At 39.8% G+C, this 22,037-nt stretch overlaps 2 protein-coding genes across 13 annotated transcripts in view; one reads left to right on the top strand and one right to left on the bottom strand.

The window, feature by feature from the left end:
* The window catches only part of PBRM1 (polybromo 1), a 59,869-nt gene extending 46,301 nt beyond the window's left edge, over positions 1-13,568 (top strand). For 3 of the 12 annotated variants that reach the window (XM_026857295.1, XM_026857296.1, XM_026857291.1), the window contains 5 exons: positions 3,739-3,897; positions 7,702-7,857; positions 10,270-10,340; positions 11,549-11,765; positions 12,280-13,568. In XM_026857295.1, coding sequence (XP_026713096.1) covers positions 3,739-3,897; positions 7,702-7,857; positions 10,270-10,340; positions 11,549-11,765; positions 12,280-12,452 — 776 coding nt within the window. In that variant the 3' untranslated portion in view covers positions 12,453-13,568. The remainder of the gene's footprint in view (positions 1-3,738; positions 3,898-7,701; positions 7,858-10,269; positions 10,341-11,548; positions 11,766-12,279) is intronic. The other 9 variants (XM_026857294.1, XM_026857293.1, XM_026857292.1 and 6 more) reach the window with 5 other exon arrangements.
* A 6,317-nt stretch (positions 13,569-19,885) lies between these two features.
* On the bottom strand, positions 19,886-22,031 carry SMIM4 (small integral membrane protein 4). Its single transcript, XM_026857457.1, has 2 exons — positions 21,676-22,031; positions 19,886-20,248 (listed from the first exon to the last, which is right to left on the bottom strand). The coding sequence occupies exons 1-2, from the start codon at positions 21,824-21,826 to the stop codon at positions 20,181-20,183; spliced, it is 219 nt and encodes a 72-aa protein (XP_026713258.1). The 5' UTR covers positions 21,827-22,031; the 3' UTR covers positions 19,886-20,180.
* Positions 22,032-22,037: the final 6 nt, after the last annotated feature.

The following is a 22,037-nucleotide window of genomic DNA, read 5'->3' as shown; positions in this document are numbered from 1 at the left end:
ATTGAGAAATGAGTGAAGAGGAACAGAGAGTACGTTTAAGTTATGTAGTGCACAACTGATAATTTAAATGTCTTTGCCACAAATAATGAAATAAACAAAGACCAAGAAAATGGGGACAAATTAGAAGTAAAGGGGCATGAAGCCCCTGTGCTGGAAGTCAGTTGGAAGAATGGTTTGTGAAAGTTTCCTTAATGGAGCACTGAGGGTTATTTTGGACAAGAAGCTCTTCAGAGCTGTAGCAGCAGGTAAGAAGGCTTCCAGCGGAGCGGGGAAAAGTTCTTTGATTAACAGTATTTAGAGTCCTAAAAAGCTTTGGTAGAATAAAATCAAGGATACAGAATCTGTTATGATACTGTAAACTGACCTTTTGGTTCAATTTCAGTATTAATCAACTGTTGTAACTGATTTTGTTGAGAGATTTCATATCCTGAAGTAAGCCTAGGAATATTTCATAGGCATGAGATACTTTAGACCTTTCTTCCTTTCTTTCTTTCCTTCTTTCTTTCTCTCTCCTCCCTACCCTCCCCCCTCCTCCCCCCCCTCTTTTCTCTCTTTCTATCTCTCTCTTTCCCTCTCCACTTTCCTCCTGGTGAACGTGTTTCAACTTTATTTGGTTAAATAAAACACAATTGATCCTTAACAGTGGGCCCGTACTGAAACCAAATACATTGGCTTAACATCCATAGTTACTATTCTACTTAATGATGTGTCAACACTTCCAATATAAAAGTCCATTTTTTAAGCAACTGTTGAATTTTATTGGAATAAAATGCTGCTTTGGATAGGAAAGTTTCAACACCCTGTAAAGTTATTGCCCAATTAAGTTATAACTTTGCTTTTGTAAAAATGAGATTTAATAGGCTTTCTGCATACTCAAAAGCAGCTTTGATCTTCCAACTAGAAGTTTGCATGCTATCACTTTCCCCTCTCAGCTGCCTCAGTCCTTTCTGAATTTGCAGTAGTACCTCTTTGCAGTACTGGAGAGTAATACAGCACCACTCAGCTATGTGCAGGTTTTCTTTGCAGATGCTGTAAAGGGAAATGGTAATGCTCTTTGTGAAAGTATTATGGCCTTACTTTTTTCCTGTTGTAGTTTCCTTTTACACCCTACTAGATGCATGTGGTATCTTTTTATTGACAGATCCCTCCTCACAGTCTAATTCTTAAGCAGTAGGATGTCATCGCTTCCTAGCTTAGAGCAGCTTGATGTCTTGCAGTTCTGCAGGAAAACATAGATGTAATGTGATTGTAGCGACAGTATCTGTCCACTGTGTTAATGATTGCCTATATGCTTCCATTGTAATCCTCTCAATTAAAATTTGACAAAGCTTTTGGGTTTTGGGCTGCAGTTTCTCTGGCTTGGTGTCTGCCCAGAACTACACTTAAATTTATTTGGTTTTGAGCGGTTGGGATGGGGTTACAAAGCGTCCAAACTGTGTTTGCTTGCGACCTGTGAAAGGAGAGAAACTCCTTCCACTGTGACAAGTCAAAAATCACGTGCACTCTAGTGTGGATATGCACCAGGAAGCAGGGAACGGGCATGGTTTGACATGTCATTGAAGAAATGCTTTTCCATGTTCTGGTGAAAAGTAGTTTGCATTTTAGATCCATTTTGACCCACTGAAAATTTCATTTGGTATATGTGCAGAGTAATAGTTGTTTTTTTAGCAAGATTTGAGCAAAGAACAGGTTGCATTGGAGATGCCTGCAAGGCAAACTGCACTGTGAAAACTCCTCAAAATAAAATAAAATAATGCATGATTGAAATAAAGGCCTGTTTTAACGAAAAGCTCCGTTCAAGGTGGAAAGTCTCTTTCCTGTCTCTTGAGATGTGTTAGAAATGTTTGAATGATCTCAAGTGCTGGCCTAAACAATTTGGGTTTAGTATTGAGTATTATGGTGAATGCTCAAGGCTGAACTTTTAGACACCTGCTACAGTTCCCTTCTGGCAGTGTTGTATCATCTGTTAGTTCCATGGCAGTCATGGCTTTGATAGAGGCTAGGTAAAACTCAAGTACTGTCCTACATCAGGTCCTTCTTCAAAGCTCAGCACTCTGAGGTCTGATAAAACTGACACTTAATAGTAATTTCTCATTCATCAGAGTGTCTCCAGAACTTTCGCTTTTGTCTGACCATTTTTTTAGCTGACCAAAAGTAGGTGAGAGTCAGAACAGCTGCTTCATCTTTTCCCCAAATGCTTGCTCTGCTCTGAAGAGGATTTTTCTACTTCAGGATCTACCTTTAAATGTCTTGTATATTTTGTGCTCAATCATGTATAAGTTGCCTGTAGTAAATTTAGGAGTTTCTGTGCGTCGTCATCTCTTCCTGAAATGACAGAAGTGAAAAGAAGGAAGGAAATTACTTTGGAAATTAAACTGGTCTTTCAGTGCATGGAGGTAGCGCTAGAAGCTGCACAAACAGATTCTACAGGAGACAAACGCGTGATAGATGTTCGAAGTCATATGCTAGAGAAAATGAATAACATTGGCAGGATGTATAACTTAATCTCCTTGATGAACTTCTTCTTAGCCTTTGTTTGACAGAGGACCTTGGTTGCCGTTTTAGTGGCAGTTTTCATCTTTCACCAACTGCAAGAGAACTTCTAGCCCTGCGTTCATTGTTATTAAAATTTGCTGGAGATGTATGCTGCATTCATTTATTCTTTGTTGTTCTGCATCGCGTCAGTCAGATACAGCGTTCAGAGTAAACAAATCAGCAACTTGCATGCCCCCAAAGCACCTTGAGTGGGCATTCAGTATATCCTTTTTTGTTTGCTTGGGTTTTGTTTTTTTTCTTTCTTCTTCCCATGACCTTTTGCCCTTCCCTTAATATAAAATTATCCTCTGGTCAGATCCCCCTGCAGTAGATCTTTTGTTCTTGCAGTCACAGTGAGAAACTTGATTGAGATAATGACCACATTCATCGTACAAAGGACACACATGGCCTCCAGTGAGCAGCACAATGTGAGTTAGAAAAAAAAAAAAAAAAAAAAAAAAAAAAAAGAAGGAAAAAAAAATTAGTAGCTCAAAGGGGACCAAATGGGGAAAATGACAGAAAGAGGCAGAGAAAAATATTTTTGGTTCATCAAACTGCTGCTTGTTATGTTCCAAACACTAAGGACCTATCTACACTAGGGAAACTTTGCAAATGCTTCCCAACTTTGCCACCATTTTTCAGCTACCTCAGCAGTAAAATATATGGGGAGCCCAAGAACAAGCAGGCCGCTGGCTGGCACTACTATCTGCTATTTGCATCTTATTTTAGGGCATGTCTGATAGACATGGTGCTTAAAATTCCTGCAGCAGCTGGTAGCGGATCTGAGAGCTGCTGGCCTTGGCTGCAGCTGGTTTAGCTGGGCCAGTGGTGTCAAAGGAGGGAACGTTTTGCCATGTTTTCCTAGTGCGGACTGAGCCTAGTGCTGGACTGCTGCTTCATGTTGGTAACACTGGTGTTATTATCAAATTTGTTCTTTGATTTTTAAATTTTTATTTCCTGATTTATTTATTTATTTTTTAGAAAGAGATAAAACTTTGTGGAATATTTTTCATGAAAGGTTCTCTAAAAGTCTTAGCTGCAGCCACATGAAATCAAATCATATGCTGTATAAAAAGATTCATCTGTTCTACTTTATATTTGACTAAACTATGCCAGTGTTTGACTAGTCCTTTTTAATGAACAGATAATATTTTGAAATTCTGGGTTACAAAACAGAACTGAAAATCTAAAATACTTTTACAGAGCGGGCAGCTAAAGTTGCTGAGCAGCAGGAGAGAGAGCGAGCAGCACAGCAGCAGAATTCCTCCCCCCGGGCAGGCACTCCTGTCGGGGCTCTTATGGGGGTGGTGCCGCCACCAACACCAATGGGAATGCTCAATCAGCAGTTGACACCCGTTGCAGGTAAAACGTAGGAGCTATGACCATTTTTTCCTCATCCACTATATCAACCCCCTTCATAACTCTGAACACTCTCTTGGGTCACTTTGTTCTTACAGAAGAAAAAGCTCAACCTCTTCAGTCTTTCTTCATAATGAATATACATAACCGCAGTGGTAGCCTGGTAGTCCCACATTACTTGCTTCAGTAGTGAGTAGCGTGTTGAAAATGTAGGGAAAAGGGGTCCTCCTTGTGCGGTAGTCCCGTTCTGCTTGTGTGCAGTCGTGTTTATTCATTCTATTTTGCAGAGTTCATGTTTAGCCCTGCTATGGCAGGAGGGGAGTGAGCTAAATAGTCTTCTAGTGCATGCAGCATCAGTGGAAGTGGTGAAGTAGGAGGCAAATTATTACTTTTTTTAATTGTCAGGAGGGTGAGAGGCAAACAGAATCCAAACCAGATTTTAAATCCAAGCAAAAGCTTTTACAGAATTGCCAATTAGACACCAGTAGCTAGAGCAGGTTAGGATCTAGAGCCATTGCAGAAACAAATACGAAATGCCAACATTGCTGGTTTATGAGGTGATTTTTCAGAAAAGAACTGAGCTTGGAGAACTCTTCCACGAGGTCCCTGTTGCTGGGTGTTGTGCTCGTTAGCACTTGAGTTCACTGGGGATATGTTCGGATTAAGTATTTTCAGGATCAGGTCTGAAGACAGTGTAGTCCACTGGAGATTCTTCTATGGGAATCAGCCATACATCAGTGAGAAAGTGAATTGGTTATTACCTGATAGGCTGTTTTCCTTCTCCCCTTTCTAATTAAAATAATTAGATTACTTCAGTCAAGATCAAAATAGCGCCAAGTAGGTAAAAATGAGTATTTGGAGAGGGGTTGTTTTGGGTTGTTTTTTTTTAACTTTCCCTTAGGCATTCCAATTATTCCATTTTTTTTTTGGTCATTTTTCTTTTTGTTTCCTGTCTCATAGGCTGTGGCCATATTTAGAGCTGACAGGCTGAAGTGTTTTTCATCACAGTCTCTAAATCCCTTTTCAGTCAATAGGCTGCATGGATGTTTAAACTGAAGGCACATTCCTTATTTGGTTCATGGTCTCCAGATTACAAAGCATTTGTTTATACTGAGTTACATTTTTATTTTGTTTTTTTTTCACTTTGTTCTTGATAATTTTCCTCTGAACTGTTTGCAGTTGGTGTGTGTTTGTGTGGGTGTGTACACATCTGTACTTATATTAAGAAAAAGAAAAAAGGAGTTCCTTAGTGCTGATCTCTTTTGTGAGTAACCTATTTCAATCTAGAATATGTAGAAATATCATCCTCTTGTGGTTATGGTTTCTTGGTTTGGTTCTTGGGTTTTTGGCATTGAGTCACTTGTCCAGTTTTTTGGAGGTAGGTGTCAATGGGCAGTAATACTTATTATTAAAACTTCCTTAAAACTTTTCCAAAAACATGCATACTGCAAACTACACATGATAACTTCCTGTGGCAGCCTCTTCAAAAGCAAACCTGTATTTAAGACCGTCATCTTATTCAAGCAGTTAGACATTCAAGCCTCTTCTCTTTGGCATGCTGAAATACTTCCTTAAAGTAGATGATCAAGTGGATCTTTTTAAACTCCTTTTAATTTTTTTGGCTCATTTGAAAAATACCGTCTTTCATCTCTTGGTTTCCACAAATCTAACTTAGAAGTATCTTATGCTGTTGAGACCTCTTTCACATCCTTCTCCATCATTTGATTGGTTTTCTCTAGTTCAGATAACTTCTCCATCTCAAAAGTTCGTAGAACTTCTTCATAGCTCATGGGTCCAAGAAATCTGGATGCCTTCTGATATGCATTTCTCTTAGTGCTTAGCGCTCTAGTTTCTTGTAAATTTAGGCATTACAAAAGTTTATTTAATCTTACGTTGTTATAGTAAAAAATGGCAGAACAAGTAATTTGAAAGACATCATAAATCACAGCTGTGGGAGCTGGAAATATTTTGCCTATGTTTACTAGTTTAAAATCAAAGTGGTAACTCATACATGGGGTATGAAAAGTGTCTGCTTTTACAACCTTGTGATGAGCTACACAAACTGGTTTCTCACAGAGATTTGATGACAACTTTATTAATGCAGCCAGTTGTTCAGTGAGTATTTTAGTTTGAAATGTAGAAATGTGCTTTGATGATTGATAAATATGGGTTTGTTTCATTGGAGGTGTTTTGTTTTGTTTGTCTTAAAGCTTCAGATGTGTATGTGAATGCATTGAAGATCTGATTGCGGCTTGGGATGCACTGGAAGTACCAGGAAGTAGCTACAGAAAAAGCTCTTTATTCTAGGGATGCTTTTGCTGTTTTTCTTCTTTTACTTTTTCCATTAGAAATATTGATTTCAGTTATGTTAAAGAGGTACAGATGAGCTTCCTGGTATTTGAAATAGGTACTGAAGACCTGTTTAATAAGTATCAATCTAGATGTCCTGTGGAAAGTGAAGGTTTGAGAGAGAGATACCAGGTTTTTTGTTTTCTTGTTTCCTCCAAGCAAGCTTTTGGAATTTTAGGTTTCTCAGCTTTGTAACTCTTCCTGAGGAAGTGACAAATTCAGCTTGGATATTGAAGCTGCTTGATCTGTTTCAGTTCTGAGCTTGTGACAGCTTTGTTTTCAGTCAAAGCGGGGGTGAGTTTTTGGCCAGTCTTATTCCAGAAATCCCTTTTCTGAAAGTTTCTTTTATGAGTTACCGGAAGCGTGGCAAAGACTCAGTAGGTGCTTTCTTGGAACAGACTATAGAAGCCCCAGCGGTTTTGCATTTCTGAACTTACCTCATCTCTCTAGACCTGCTTCTGTCCTCTGTCATCTTTTCATTGTCTTTCCAACCCCTTTCTTTGGTTACCTGGCAATGCATCCATTTAAATTAAAACGCCTAGAAAACAGGCAAGGGACAAGCAAGTTACATTACAGGACCTAATAAACATAGTGCAGTTAAATATTGTGTAGGTTCACTCATGGATAGCAGCAAACCTGAGCCAAAATCAGAATAAGCCCTAAATAGTCTTCCCTCACATGCAGGCAACTAAATTTATGAGTAGTAGCACAATACTGTCTTCGTTGTATCATTGGTTTTCCTATAAAGACACCTAGAAGACACTGACAGTGAAATTCTGTGAGGGGCTGCAGGTGGTCCTTGTAAGTCCTTTTACTTTAATCTAGTGCTGTGAGTGTAAGTTACTGCAGCCCAGCACATCCAGTGCTATCAGGTTTAAAATTTTAGTTACTTCCTTAGTTCATACTGGAGATGGTTTAATAAAAATCACCTGTCACTGCCATTAGGTTTAAGTATGTGAATGTTGTAGGGCTTTTGTATTTTGCATATGCACTGCAGAAAAATATATAGGTTTTTATTTTTGTTCCGGTTGGGTTTGGTCTCTGAGCTAGCCCACATAGCAGGGCTGTACATGAAGCTTGTATACTTAGTGTTGCTCAGTGTAAGCTGAATGCAGATGGCAGAGCTTTAAGCTGTATTAAAATTGCTTGCGTTAGTAACATTTAATTGTGGCTGAATTTATTCCTTGTGTTAACATATCTGAATATTCAGCATTTATTGCCCCATGAGGAACATACAAATACACTAAATACTAATTCATCAGAAGTATAGTGTTTCATATTTATAACTTTATTTTTAATTTTTGTTCATTTTTGCAAGATACTAATTGTAGGTACCTAGTATTGTCTTGCTGTACTAAAGGTGCTTTTTTTTTTTTTTTTATGGATAGTGCATGTCTTACTGTGTAGATCATATTGCATGTTATTGATGCATGTTTGAAATTTGTTGTGTCCTTCAAGGCATGATAAGTGGCTATCCACCGGTGCTGCCACCTTTGCAGGGCCCAGTTGATGGCATTGTTAGCATGGGCAGCATGCAGCCACTTCACCCAGGGGTGCCCCCACCCCACCAACTTCCGCCAGGTATGCCAGGCATCCCAGGCATCCCACCACCCGGTAAGAATGTCATCCTCATTCGATCAGTATTTCATTTTCATGTACTTGCCATTTAACCAGTTGTTACAGAAATTATCTGCAGCTTGTTTTCATCATAGCTTTTGTTTCTGAACATTGCAGGTTTGTTTAGCTGCAGCGCACACAATGCACTGCTGAACATATGAGGAATATGCAAATTGTTGACAGAATGGCATGTCCAGTAAACTGACAGGGAAAGGTTACTGGAGAACGTGATGCTGCTCCAGCAGTAGTTTTGCTCCAGCCAAAAAACTTTACAATTGTGCTTGATTTTATAAGAGGTCTGAAAAGCTGAAACCAGTCTATTCATATCTTTATGTCATTTGAACATCATCCTTCCACTCCTCCTTTTCTCATTTAAAGTTGGATTTTAAATGATATTTATTGCTCTCATTCCTTACTGAACTCTTTTTCAGTATGTTAATGTTTATCAGTAGTCAGACTGCACTTAAATGAACTTGGTCATTTAAGACCCCTTGGCCACTAGAGCACTGATGTGTTATTATAAAACAGTATTCAGATTAAACCTTGTTGACAGAACAGTAACTGGAAACATTTGGGGATAAGGTAAACTTAATAAATAAGGCATACTATTGTGGCCAAACTTTGAATTGATTTTTGAGAGCATATCTACTACATGTTTGCCACTTTTTTGCCACACTTTTCATGAAAAGTGAGGCTGAATAAAACATAAACATTTTTCCAGTGTTAATGCCATTAACATGTCCCCATTATGGGGAAAAATGTTGATCTGCCCTCTGATCCTGTTTTCTGCTGATTCTTTCAGTTCTTACCTCAGTTAACTCATGTGCTTATTTAAAAGATGTGTATCCCATATGTTCAGCAGTTAAACAAGCTGTGGACAAAAGTGCTCTTGTTGGCCTCCTCCTACCCCACTTGCAACTGTGTTTATCAGAAGCTCTGTTAAAGAGATTTTATTTTTTTTTTTTTTTTTTTTTTTTTTTTTTTTTTTTTTTTTTTTTAAATCTGTCAGTATTAGGTGTGCACCTTGTATCTTTCGCTGGTGTGTAAGATTCACCATAATGTCACATAGAGGGAGTAGGAAAACGGCTGTGTGTCTGTGAGCCTGTCTCCGGCTCACCAAGGCAGTGACAAGTAGCACACATCAGCCAATACAAATGGTTGAGAGGTGAATCCAGGACAATGCATTTCTTTGAAGAGTTTTTCCCGCTGGAGAGGTGGGCTGTATGTATGGTGTTTAAAACTGAGAAGATATGGATTAGGGAAAAAATAACGCCAAGCCATGAAGGACCACATGTGAAGTGGTGCTAAATGGGATGGGGTGGGCTAAGGGTGAAGCCATGCTCTAATGCTGGAAAAGTGAGGGTGCCCTCCTCCAGACTTCTGGTTTGTACCAAAAAAAATCCATGCCATATTCCACAGCTTGTATTATCAACGTTTTTCCCAACTTCTGACTTGCTGTTAGTACAGATGCGTTTAAAGGGGCCTAGATCAAATGGAAAACGCGTTTGAAATGTGCTTTAGTGTGCACAAAGCAGTGGCACATCTTTTGATCACTGACACAGAAATCTGCATGCAAATTAAACCCTCAGGCAGAGCATAGTTAGTTTGCAGCTTTTCCAATGAATGAATATGAGAAGTGGCATAAACAGAAAGAAAAGCAGCAGCACGCGTAATTTTCATTTTTTCAGAAGAAAGCATCTGTATGTAAAATATCAGGAACTGCATGACTCTCGTTTAGAAGAGAAAAAAATTTTGTAAATTTTTGTATGTAAGATTGACAGGAGTGTTTTCTGCTGCACTCTGCAGTAGGGAAAAGCCTCAATATGATTGAGAAACACTAACAGGTTTTTTTTAAATTTATTTTAAATGTTCATTGGTCTCATATATAAGGCTATTTAAGCTTAACTTGCTAACTGTGTTTCATATTAGTGAGATCTAACAGAATTTGTGCAGTGGCTTGGATTTCTTCCTGCTGTGAATGTATTTTATAAGACTGAACACAAGGAAATGTTGAATGTTACTAAAGCAAACCATCATTTCCTTTCTTAAAAGATTCTGGGAAGATCCTATCAAGACAAAGGCGTGTATTATAACTTAAAAGATATAGCCATCACTAAGTAATGTGATAAAACCCTGAAAACCGAAAATTATTCACTTTGCATTTCTTTAATTAAATGAATTCAACAGGCCACATTGGTAGTTGTCATGTTGGGTTTTTTTGTTTTCCATTCAGAAACTTCTAAAGTGTTTTTTTTTTTTATTGGGGGAAGAAGGGGATATTTGAATGTTGTACTCTTGCTTAAAATAACTGTGAGCAATGATATCAAAGCCTAAATTCTTACTGTAGAAGACCAAAGAGGTATTTTTCACTGCTCTTAAATTTGACTAATTTTATATTTTGAAATATAGGTGTTATAGGCCAAAATGTGTCCCCCATGGTAGGGACCCCAGCGCCTGGAGCAGGTCCTTTTGGACAGCAGGTGAGTGGTTTTTGCATTATTTATGAGGCTCTAAGGCTCTGAATTAGCATTTGAACTTCTCAGTTAAGACAAGTAGGGATTCAGTAGCTTTTCCCAGGGAGAATATAAATCAAATACATCGATGTATTTAGAACCAGTTAATATCTTACACTCAAGAGGGTATGTCTGTATTTATTGGCTGGATTGTTGTTAGACTGATCAGGTTCTGCCCAGTGGGATAACTTCTGCAGTATAGGCAAGACTTTGTTTTGTTTTCCTTCTACTGAACTAAGATGAGTCATTTCAACACACTATTAAGCTGCTGATAATTTAGGGTTTCCAGGCTTTGATGATGCAGAGATGATGCTGTCCACTTTCTCAGCCGTTGATGAGTAGGTAAAAACTGTTTTGTTTGCTCCCATATTTTACAAACTCATGAAGCAGATGTTCATTGGCAGGTCAGAATTTGTGAGTTTGGGTAACACATGATGATCAGATGTTCCTTCTCAGTGATTAATACAGATGAAGTGTTCAGCACACTTCCAGTTTATGGACTAAGTTTTTGTGTCATAAAGAGAAATGTGGTTTTGGTTAGAGGGTGTGAAGAAAACCAGAAGTTGAGTGAGAAAGTAGTAAAGTGTGTATGTCATGACACTGAGTTATTCCAGACCACAGGATATCTGTGCTAAGAGTTCTCAGTACTGCTTCTTAATTACAGTGGTGGGAATTCTTCTGTGTGACTATGATTTATTTGTGTGCCTGCAGTTGTTGCCCGACAGCGATTCGCATTTATTCTGTGGAAGTATCCCAGTTGTCCAAGGATCAGGATCAATTTGGATTAGATGTTTTGGAGATAAACCCTGCACTTCACAGACCACATGGTTTATGATCTAATTAGAGAAAACATGAAATAAAAAGGAGGCAAAAGGAGTAATTAAGGGTAATAGGAGGGAGGATAAATGGTGATAGTAATGGGAATATTTTTACATAGATTAGACATACGAGCGATGTTGTCTGTTAAATATGAATATGGTTTGTTTGCACTTCCTCTGTCTCTGCATCTTGGTGACCCCGAGTCCTGGATGAAGTGGGTGTCTTCCAGAGAAATTATGCCTTTGCTTGTAACCTGCTTTGAAGCTCCAGTGTATGAGGATGACCTGATGCACAGATGCAAAGCGGCTTCCCTGCAGTTCCTCAAAAGTGATCTCTCCATCACTTTGTCATTACAGATAGGAATCCTTGGCCCACCGGGACAGCAGGCACCCCCTCCATATCCCGGGCAGAGCCCAGTGAGTCAGCCAGTTATGCAGCAGCCCACAACTCCCATGTTCGTCTCCCCTCCACCAAAGACACAGAGGCTTCTTCATTCTGAAGCCTATCTGAAATATATTGAGGGGCTTAGTGCTGAATCAAATAGTATTAGCAAGTGGGACCAGACCCTTGCAGGTAAGGCTTTTGATACAGGTGGGATGTTTCCAGGCAGAACACACTTGTTTGTAACAATATTTTTTGCTTGTATGGAAAATGCTAAATAAATCTGCTACTTAATAAAATGTACATATGCAAGTAATTGTTAAAAACAAATCAGCAGACTGGGCATATATATGTTACCAGTAGGCTAATTCCATTGATGATGTATAAATCTAAGAATCAATTGTATGGGTTTTAAATACTAGGGGTAAAATTTATACCATAGAATTATATTTACCTTTTTCTAGAAAAAGGGTGGTGAATAGATGTTGGAATGGGCTACCCAGGGCAGTGGTGGAGTCCCCATCCCTGGAGGTGTTTTAAGAGTCAGGTTGATATAACACATAGGAATATGGTGTAGCTGAGAATGGTCAGTGTGAGGTTAATGGTTGGACTGGATGATTTTCAAGGTCTTTTCCAACCAAGATGATTCTGTGATTCTGTGAATATCAAAGCCAGTAGATAATCAGACCATTTCTTGACCTTCCAGCACGAAGACGAGATGTCCACTTATCAAAAGAACAAGAGAGCCGACTCCCTTCACACTGGTTGAAAAGTAAAGGGGCTCATACCACAATGGCCGATGCGTTATGGCGTCTGCGAGACTTGATGCTACGAGACACCCTTAATATCCGTCAGGCGTACAACATAGAAAATGTTTAGTCGCATAATTGCTTCTTTCTTTGATACTGGCATATAAGGAGTAAGGAGTTTTGTGGAACAATAGCTGTTTTAGTTACTGGGTGGGAAGAGATAACCAACAATAATTTGTATTGCATTTTACTGTACATTGCAAGACCATTTTTATATAAGGACACTTTTAATAAGCATATTTCACTTTTTGTTATATTAAGTTGACTTTATCAAATACACGGATTTTTGCATATGTTTCCTTTGTTTGAAAGGCGATTTCATAATTGGTTAAGTGTAGTCAAGGATTCATCTTTCTTATACTTTATTGCTGAGAATATGATGCCATTGTTTTTATATAAAAGAAGAAAAATGAAAACAAAAGTATTTACAGATTGATACAGTGGAATGTGAAATTAGTCATAGTTTACATCTTAGAAGAATGTGTGTACATGTGCTTGTGTGTGCTAGCCACTTCCAGCAGAAATCTCACTTGGATGTGAACAGGGAGGATCTCTTAAAAGAAGTTAAAGGTAAGATGTGCATTGACACTAGGGAAAAACGACATTTCAAGTCGATACCAAGGCAGCTGACTGGGCCATAGCAATCATGGAAGTGCTAGTGTGGACGGGTCAAGGGTGTCTTGACTGCTAATGTTGTCCAATCCTGTCCAGTTATTTAATTGTGTAGCCAAGGCCATTGTGATCCTAAATCAGTAACAAAATACATGTGCTGGCATGCCCTTAGAAGGTGAAATGTTTCATCTACCATGACCTGCTATGGGGGTTCTGTGATGTCCCTAACACCGAGCAGTGGGAAAGGGACACTTTCTCCCTAAGCAATTCTGTCTGCATGTAGGAGAGACATGCAGAACTTCAAACCAGTTCAGGTCTTGGAAGGTAAGTTAGAGGAGAAAGAAATTTGTTAGTGAAGTAACATGATGGTTTTTAATTAACACATGTTCTGTTCATGATTGGGCTTTGTAAGACATTTTTGTATGCTTCTTTTAAGTGTATTGTTTCACCTTAATGAAAGTTTTGCAATGCAAAATTTGGGAGAAATTTGACACTTTGAAGTAAGATACTACTGTATGGTATGTGTAAGTTCAGCATACCTAGTACGCTGGAGAAAGAGTACTTTCATTGCAGCCTTCAGTTTAGCTAAAGTAGGTATAGACTCTTCTTGCCAAATTTCAAGAGTTGTGACTACCTTCTGCTAAAGGCTTACCTGTCCTCATAACTAATCAACCTTTTGGACTGGAAGGTTATTTGTTTAAAGGTAAATAATTTCATATATTTAATTTTAGAAAAGTAATTAATACTTTTGGATTGCATTAAGTAACTGGGAAACCTATAGTAATTTGAAAAAATTGTTGGCAGGAATGTGGTTGCTGCAACACAGTCTAAAAGAACTGATTTACTGATACACTTCATTTTACTGCTAGAGATGTTCATCATGTGAAATTTTTTTTTAAAGTCTAATAGTACAGAACATTTTTCTTTGAGTACATTTGGCAGAAGGCTAAATTATTTTTCTTCAAATACTGGATATCTTGGGTTCTGTTTTGCTGATCTAATTAATACTGATGAGGGAAGTGACATGTGCAAGTACAAACTGTTATTTAATTTTACCGGCTAATTCCTCTCCCTCTCCTATTGCAATCCTCCAGTCATTGCACAGAGAACCATGTAATTACAGATAGGCACTTAAGGACAGTTTAGGTCAGATGTGCAATGGATGTGAAGAAAATGGAGCTAAGCAACATATAGGGAAATTACAGTTTTTGAACTCTACAAGTAACACACCTGTGGTACAGAAATTCTTTACTGGCCTTTGTAAATGACCAAGTTTATTTAATAAAGTAGAAACTGAATAGTCTTAGATCACCCCCATATATACAGTATCATCTTAAAATGTGTTTAAATTACCATAGGCTTTGCAATTTTTAGCCACAAAGACAGAATGTTGAAGCAAATCAGGCAGCAAATCCTAGTTTTTGAGTATTTGGAACTACCATGACTTGTACTAATACACCACCAGATTCTCCTACTTCTCAGCATTAACAAAAATGACACCAAAGAACCTGGGATGGATTTTAGTTAAGTTATTGTTTTATTTATTTTCTTTTGATGACTGGATGGGACTCCCTTTGGAGCCTGTATAACTCAGATGTTTAATTTATCTGAAGGTCAGTGATGAGCAGACTTGCAGCACTGGCTCTCTCCTGCCTGAGCAGCTGAAGCCCTCCTTTCACTGCTCTTTCCGGCCCAGGAGCAAGAGATTGGAAGTGCAAATGAAACCTGGGTCCTCCCGCAAGGCAGTGCAGAGCACTACCGCTAAGCCACTGGGCTGGCCCTAATCAATTATTTTAAGCTTTATTTATTTCAAAATCATGTCTCTGTATATTGGAGGCATTTCAGTCAATTGCAGTAAAAATTAGGATATAATGGCTACAGTCTAGAATTCAAAACCAGCAAAAGAAACTGTTTTCTGACTCTGGTTTAAAAAAAAAAAAAAAAAAAAAAAAAAAAAAAAAAAAGACATGTCTGTCTGTCTCTCTCTCTCTGGGTGTTTGAACCCCTCATTTGTTTTTCACTGCCGTTCATTGTACTGGCATAAACAAAACTTCATATTAAAATAAAAGTATGTATGGGAAATGGTTGGCTTCTGTGAGAGTGGAAAATAGATTAATCTAGGACCGGTATTTTCATAAACCAGTTGGAGACAACTAATAATTATTTGTTCTCTTCCTTCAGTCCTTCCCTTCCATGAGAATATTTACTGTTTGTGTAAAAAATCAAAACGTTGATGTTGGTGACTTTTTTTTTTTTTCAGCGTATGTTTTTGGACCTGGTTAATCCATGCTTGGCTTTTCATTAGATCTTGTACTCCTGAAGGTTAAGCTGCTAACCAGGTTTATAACATGTATGTACCATCACTTTGTTTACCTGAGTCTTTTTAATTTGAATAAAAATAGTTTGCAAAGTGTTTTGGATTAACCAGGTTTGAGTGTCCCTTCAAGACTTTTGGTAGGACTTTATTTCAAGTAATTTTGGCTGTTGCTGATCCAGATTTTATCAAGTCCTTGGTACATGTGTGCTTGTGTGTGGGTAAAGAATCCTTTTTATATTGTCTTGTGTATTGAAAGATGTGCCTGGTAGGTGCTAAGAACAGTGATTCTGAAAAACGTGGTTGAAAATTGAGCCATAAGGACCATGAACAGTAAACCTTAAAAAACATGTGACACATTGGGAACAAGCTGAGTAGAGATTATAAGATTCAGTCAGTCCCAGTTGCCTCCACATTAATTGCTTTGAATATAAACAGACAGCCTTAATTTCATAGCGGAAGCTAACCTGGTTCAGGGCTCTCTTTTATGTAGCTGTATAATAAAGGAAATGAGAGCAGTAATATGCAAAAATGCATGTTTTACACAGTATAATTAAAAACCAGAATAGAAATTTTCTTTAATACCATAAATGGCCAGAATAATTAAGTGGTATCAATTTCTTGAGTCTCAAGGTGCCTCTTGCATATGATATATGAAGAGCTATTTAAACAACCAGAACAGATAGCATTATATTTAATTAACATGCATTCATGTCTTGGACCTGGGGGATAAACCCTGCCTGTCATGCAGTCTGCCACCTTTACAGAACTTCCACCTGTCTAAAATTTGATGGTGGATGGTGCAGTTGCAGAGAGGAGACTAATTCTAATCATCTTCCACATGTTGTTTGCTCAGTCTGAGATACTGAATATCATCCGTTGATGTACATATTCCCCTCTTGACTGCAAATGCATCGGAGTGGTGTTTGCTGAGTGCTTTGAACATCAAGTAAGGAATGGGATCTGATTCATTGATATATGTGAAATTTTCTGATTAATAAAATAAACTTCATATTACTTTTGCTTGCTGCATGTTCCAGCAAGTCTAATTTTGGCCATCATACAAAAAAAAAAAATCCCAAGAGGACAGCTGCTACAGTGCAGTAGGATCTGGTGATCTTTGATAAAGAGATTCTCAGTGTCCATCAGGCCTTGGAGATAGGGTGGTCTCCTGCAGTCAGTCCTTCCTGTGCCAAGAGGGATCGGAAGTCCAGAGCAGAAGTCTAGCTATGCAGATTATCACCTGTTAAGGAGGCAGCAGGAGTGACATGAAAACAGAGAGGAATACACTGAATTGCACAGCAGAAGTAGCAAGCAGTGCAGCTCAGCCCAGGTTAAGCTAAGCATGGACAAAAATGGTGAAGGATGGTTCATCATGAAGTCTGTGCAACTCTATACAGGGAGTGCCCAAATTCAGTTTCCACTGGATGATTTTTGGGAGGACTGTAATTAATTCCCATGCAAAGCACCAACATCCAGTAACAATTACAAGGAAATTCCTTTGGACCAGTTATCCCACCAGTGCCTATTGCAGATTTTTGCATCTTTCTTGTAAGGAGCTGGGGCTGGCCATAACCAGAGCACAGGGACTGTTTTGTATGTATGAAGTCCAAAGTGAAAGCTTGCCTCCACTGTAGATGGTAGAAGTTTTGCTCCAGAGAAGAATTCGCTAATACATAACACATGACTAGTTTTTTTCCTTTTTCTACCCTTTAAAAGCTGGAACAAGACTGTTGCACCCCTGTGCCAGAGAGAAGTACAGGCTGGGGACACACACACTTGATTTACCAGAACTTCTTTTCAGTACTTCTCTGTCTGGTCACAGATCTTTCAGCAGGCAGCATCCTTGGGTGCACAACAGCAGGGAAAATGATTAACAAACAGATGCATTCTTTCTACAAAGTCATTCTGAATCGGCAGTGAAATTGTCTCTAATGCTGGAGTGATGAGCAGAGTTGCTCATGCATAAGTATTCCTGTTTATTTGCAGATGACTATTTATTGCTGCTGCTTTACGGAGTTGAAATTTTCCATGCTTGATATCTATACGGGCCTGACTTCCACACTTTGGAAAGCTTTCAGTAGCGGTGCTTTGCTAATTCTCAGGATCGCCTGCTGAAGCCACTGCAAAGTGAACACATGAGATGGCTTTGTAGATGCTGAGCTGTGTTCTGGATTGACACCAGCTGAGCTCGCTGAAGAAGGAATGGACGTGCTCAACCCCAGAACTGGCAGGGGCTCAGCAGTACTTAAAATTAAAGCTGTGTTCCTGGCTCGCTCCCGCAGTGCCTAAGAGCAGCAGCGGTGTGTTCCCAGCACAGGCCTGAGCTCCAAGCAGAAGGAGGGTTCTTGCTTCCTCCCCTTGCCTACCACCACAGGAGACAGAGCTGGGGGGGGAAGCTGGAGGATGGGAGGGAAATGGGGAGATGAGACCCAGAAAGAAGATGGGAAAGAGATTGCTGGGGAAGGCAAAGAGCACAGAACTTGGAGTCAACAGGAATAAAATGGAAACCAAATGCAGACCTTGGTTGTTGAAGATTGGGTGTAAATTAATACTAAATTAATGTTGCGCCAGGGAAGGTTTAGACTGGATATTAGGAAGTATTTCTTTACAGAAGGGGTTGTAAGGTGTTGGAATGGGCTGCCCAGGGCAGTGGAGGTGTTTAAATAGTGCTTACAGATATGGTGTAGTTGGGAACTGTCAGTGTTAGGTTAATGGTTGGACTGGGTGATCTTCAAGGTCTTTTCCAACCTTGATGATCTGTGATTCTGTAAATCCCCAAGGGTGCTCGATACTGCAACAGGCTGGCACTGGGGCCTTCCAGCAGCTCTTATTCCCAGCGTTAGTGAGACTGGCAAAATTGAAGAATGCAGAAGGATCAGTACGAGCATCTTCATTGTGGAATGAAGACTACAGTTCAGATTTCTGAATGTCAAGCTTCGTCTTCTGTCATAACAGATCTGTGTTGCTTAAAATTGTACAATATCAGCTCGGAGGAGGATTTTATTCCTGCAGTGGTCACAAAGACCACTCTCTGACATCACACTTCTGATGAGCGACTGCAGCCTGTCTCACTGTCTGTTTACCTATCTGGAGATACCTCAGATATCTTCCAGACGTGCCTGGTGCTCTCAGCTGCAAATGTGAAACAGTGCTGCAACATAAGCAAGAGCTCTTAAGTGAAAATCAGACATTGACTCACTGATGTCTGTGAAACACTCTGCTACTATTATAGGAGTACTTAAGGGAAGCTACAGCAAGTTTCCACACCAAGCTCCTCAGTACTGAAAAGTAATTAAGGCACAGGGCTATTTATTAAAAAAATAAAATACTGAAAAACTTATTTGTTCTATGGAAACCAAGCACAAGAGTTCCAGAAGACTCAAGAAGTAAAGGAAGATGGAGTAAAGGTCATCAATTTTCAAAATATTTTTATTAATGCTTTATTCTTTACTGTATTGCTACAGTCAGGATTTACTTCAGTGCAATGATCTGTGACTGCAAAAAGAAGTTTGTGGGTGAGGTTTTGAACTTGGGCTCTACATTGGAACTGAAGTCAAAATCTAGGTTATTACTTCTAAAATAGAGGGTTTCCCCAAGTAATTCATTTGCTGTCCAGTCAAAATATGTAGTGGCACAGTCACATCTTTAATTCCCCACCAGTCTTCTATCTCCTGAAAACCCAAGTAGCAGTAGTCCTCCAGAAGTCCTTGGAAGACACAACACAAAGAGCAGCAGTTACTCTCCACTTGCAGGTCAAGTACCTGCACCATAACATCTTCAAAATAGCCAGTCTCTTTAGTGGATGAAAAGGTACTTCTGTGGAAAAAGGCTGTTGGGAGTTAGCCCAGGAACGTATGTAAGTACAGGAGCTCCCTCGTTTTTGTTTTTAGGCTGATCTTAAGAATTGGCTTCTTTGTGGAACCCTCAGCATATACCCATACCATCAGAAATAAAACGATTGCATTTAACGTACGATCCTCACTGATTATACTGTCCTGGTCACCCTAAAAGTGGTCACTGACGTGCTCCCACGCACCTGACAGCTAGTGCTACTGCTCTAGGGAGCAAAAGCTCTCCAGGATAGAGCAGTGAGCTCTGTTCTGCTCTGGGGAGACAGGAGCCTGCAAACAGAATTCAGGTTTGCTAGGACTGCCACTGCGCATTCCTCTAAACTTGTGCCTGTGACCAGGTAAATGCATCAGACTTTTTTTCCCCAAAGCCCTCAGCTCAGTTCATTGTTAGAGTAGCAACAAGGGGTATTAGATTAGCAACAAGGGGTATTACAGCACTTGCAGGCAGTGGAGCCTGAATGCACGGATGACTTTCCAAACAGCATTGGCTGAGTAAACACTGAGCACAAAGTCAGTCCTCTTTTTATCTAGTCAAAATCTAGGCACACTGGAAAGAAAACAAATTGGGTGCCAGAGCAGTTTCTATCAGTACAAAGGAAACGAACTAAAAATTACTATTTCCATTGTGCTGAGATATTATGTATGCAATATGTAACACTGCTTTCCCATTGGCTTTGTCACAATAATGGTGTCTCATCAAGCAAAGAAAAGCAGTAGCCAGACTGTTTACTCAGTTTAGTTTATTTAAAAGTACTAAGCAAACATTAAATAAGAGGTGGATGCCTAAACACAATGAAATTTTCACTGTTGTATTTGGCTTAAATACAAAATATTAAAGATGTGAAGTAGATGGAAGAATAAAACTGCCAAAGTCATCTGAGAGTGTCTTACACACACTTGTGGATTACACTTCATCTTGCAGAGACAAAATCTTCCCCTACCATCAGCATGGCACTGATGCTTCTTTGATATTAACACAGTTGAAAGTATTCAGGACCTTCCCCTTGAAACATTTCAGCTAAAATTCATTTTTTCCCATCCTTGCCTCATATTGTCTTTCAGATCGTTTCCTGCGGTAAACATCATCTGCCAGAAAAAGATTTTTTTTATATTAGCATTTTCCAAGTGTAAGATAGTATTAAATTTATGAAGCCTGTCTTCTTCTTTACTTTTCAATCCAGTTTTCTCTTGAAGACACTGACTTGACAGGCAACTGAAATTCAAGCCAACACAAATCCTTATTAAAAATAGCTCATGTTCTCCCTCCCATCCAGGCTAAAGTTCTTCCCATCAGTCCTGATTAAATGTTTTTATAGGGAAACTAAGTTTCCAGTGTGATACACTCATTTCTTGTCTACTTTCCCACGAGGGTAATTAAAAAACCAAATGCCCAAACTAACTGAAGCCAAAGGGAAATTAAATTATAGGCACAAAGTCTGCCTGAGGTCTGCCAGTATGGCTTCAGTATATTATTTTTTTTAAAACAAAACATAGGAATCTGCCCACTTTCACTGTCTTCCTCATCGTTTTTTCTGCCTCCCCTCACCCTGATTACCCCTAAATACCTATTGCAAACAAAAAAAATATCTCACCAAAAAAAATTATTGGTCTTGTACATTATCATGTTGCATGGATTATGGATCAGTAATAAAGCTAAATTGCACAATTATTACTGTAGTATAGTATCAGGCATAGCAATTCTTTTGCAAGAAAATAAGGCTCGAGTTGAAATGTAACAGCTGCTACATGGATGTCGTGCTTTAGTTTCTAACCTGGCTTTATTACTATACAGGTACACCTCAAATATTTAACTGAAAAACCACAACCTAAACCTTCATAAGTGAGCAGAGAAGCAATTTTGTTTGCAGTGAGTTTGTGAGCTATGGAAATTGTATCAATCTTTTATTCTGCAGGAGACTCAACTAGACTTCCTGTGTAAGAATATTTCGATCTAACATACAGTGGAGCTGATCCTTTTTCTTAAGTGCACAAAAATTTCTAGCAAGATCTCTCAAAGGGAAGAATGCCACATTAAAACTAAATGGTTTAATTCTAGCAACTAAGTGCCATTAGCTAAGTTCTAGTGACATACTCCTTTTCCTGCTTTTTTCATTGAAAAAGTGACACTTCAGATGAACCCACACCTACACTTAAATTATGACAACCCTGGTGAGTATTGTTTCAATGTAAAAAAAAAAAAAAAATTTGTATTCTAAATCCCTTTTTTTTTGTTTCTGCCCAGTGTCTTCTGCTAGGGAGGCAGAAGCCGGAGTGTCACACCCTGCGCTCGGGAGAAGTGGCTGGCTGACTCGTTACAGGCCTCCAGGTGAGGACCGCGCCGTCAGGCCCTGCCAACTCGTCGTAGCTCTCGTTCAGGGGAGCCGGCCCGTCGCGTTCAGCACTGGCAGGTGCCGCGGCACACGGTACCGGACCAGCCCCGGGGCTGCTCCGGGTCCGGGGGTGCTGGGGTGAGGGACCGCGCCTCCTCCTGCCGCCCCCCGGCCCTCACTTACAAAAGGTCTCCTTGCCGATGCGGACGTTGATCATGAACCCCTCCATCGCTCCCCCGAGGAGGAAGAAGAAGGGCAGGAACCTGTACACGCCGAAGCGCCGCTTCCCAGGCACCAGCCGCAAGAGGCGCCTCACCCTCCTGCTCACCAGCATGGCCGGGGCGGGATCGGCGCCTTCCGCGGTTCACGGACAGAGAAGAAAACAGGGGGAGGCGTGTCAGAGGCGGATCGAGACGGACAACAGCCCCCAGCGCTTACCGGGAGGCCAAGCCCGCTGCGGGGGAGCCCCGGGCCGCACTCTCCCCCTCCTCCCCGTTACGCTGGTGGAAGGGTGATGGGCGGAGCGCCCGGGCCCAGCTTCGCCC

This window comes from Athene cunicularia (assembly GCF_003259725.1).
Source record: "Athene cunicularia isolate RWA chromosome 12 unlocalized genomic scaffold, athCun1 chr12_part1, whole genome shotgun sequence".
NCBI lineage: Eukaryota > Metazoa > Chordata > Aves > Strigiformes > Strigidae > Athene > Athene cunicularia.
This window is presented reverse-complemented; position numbering and strand designations above follow the sequence as displayed.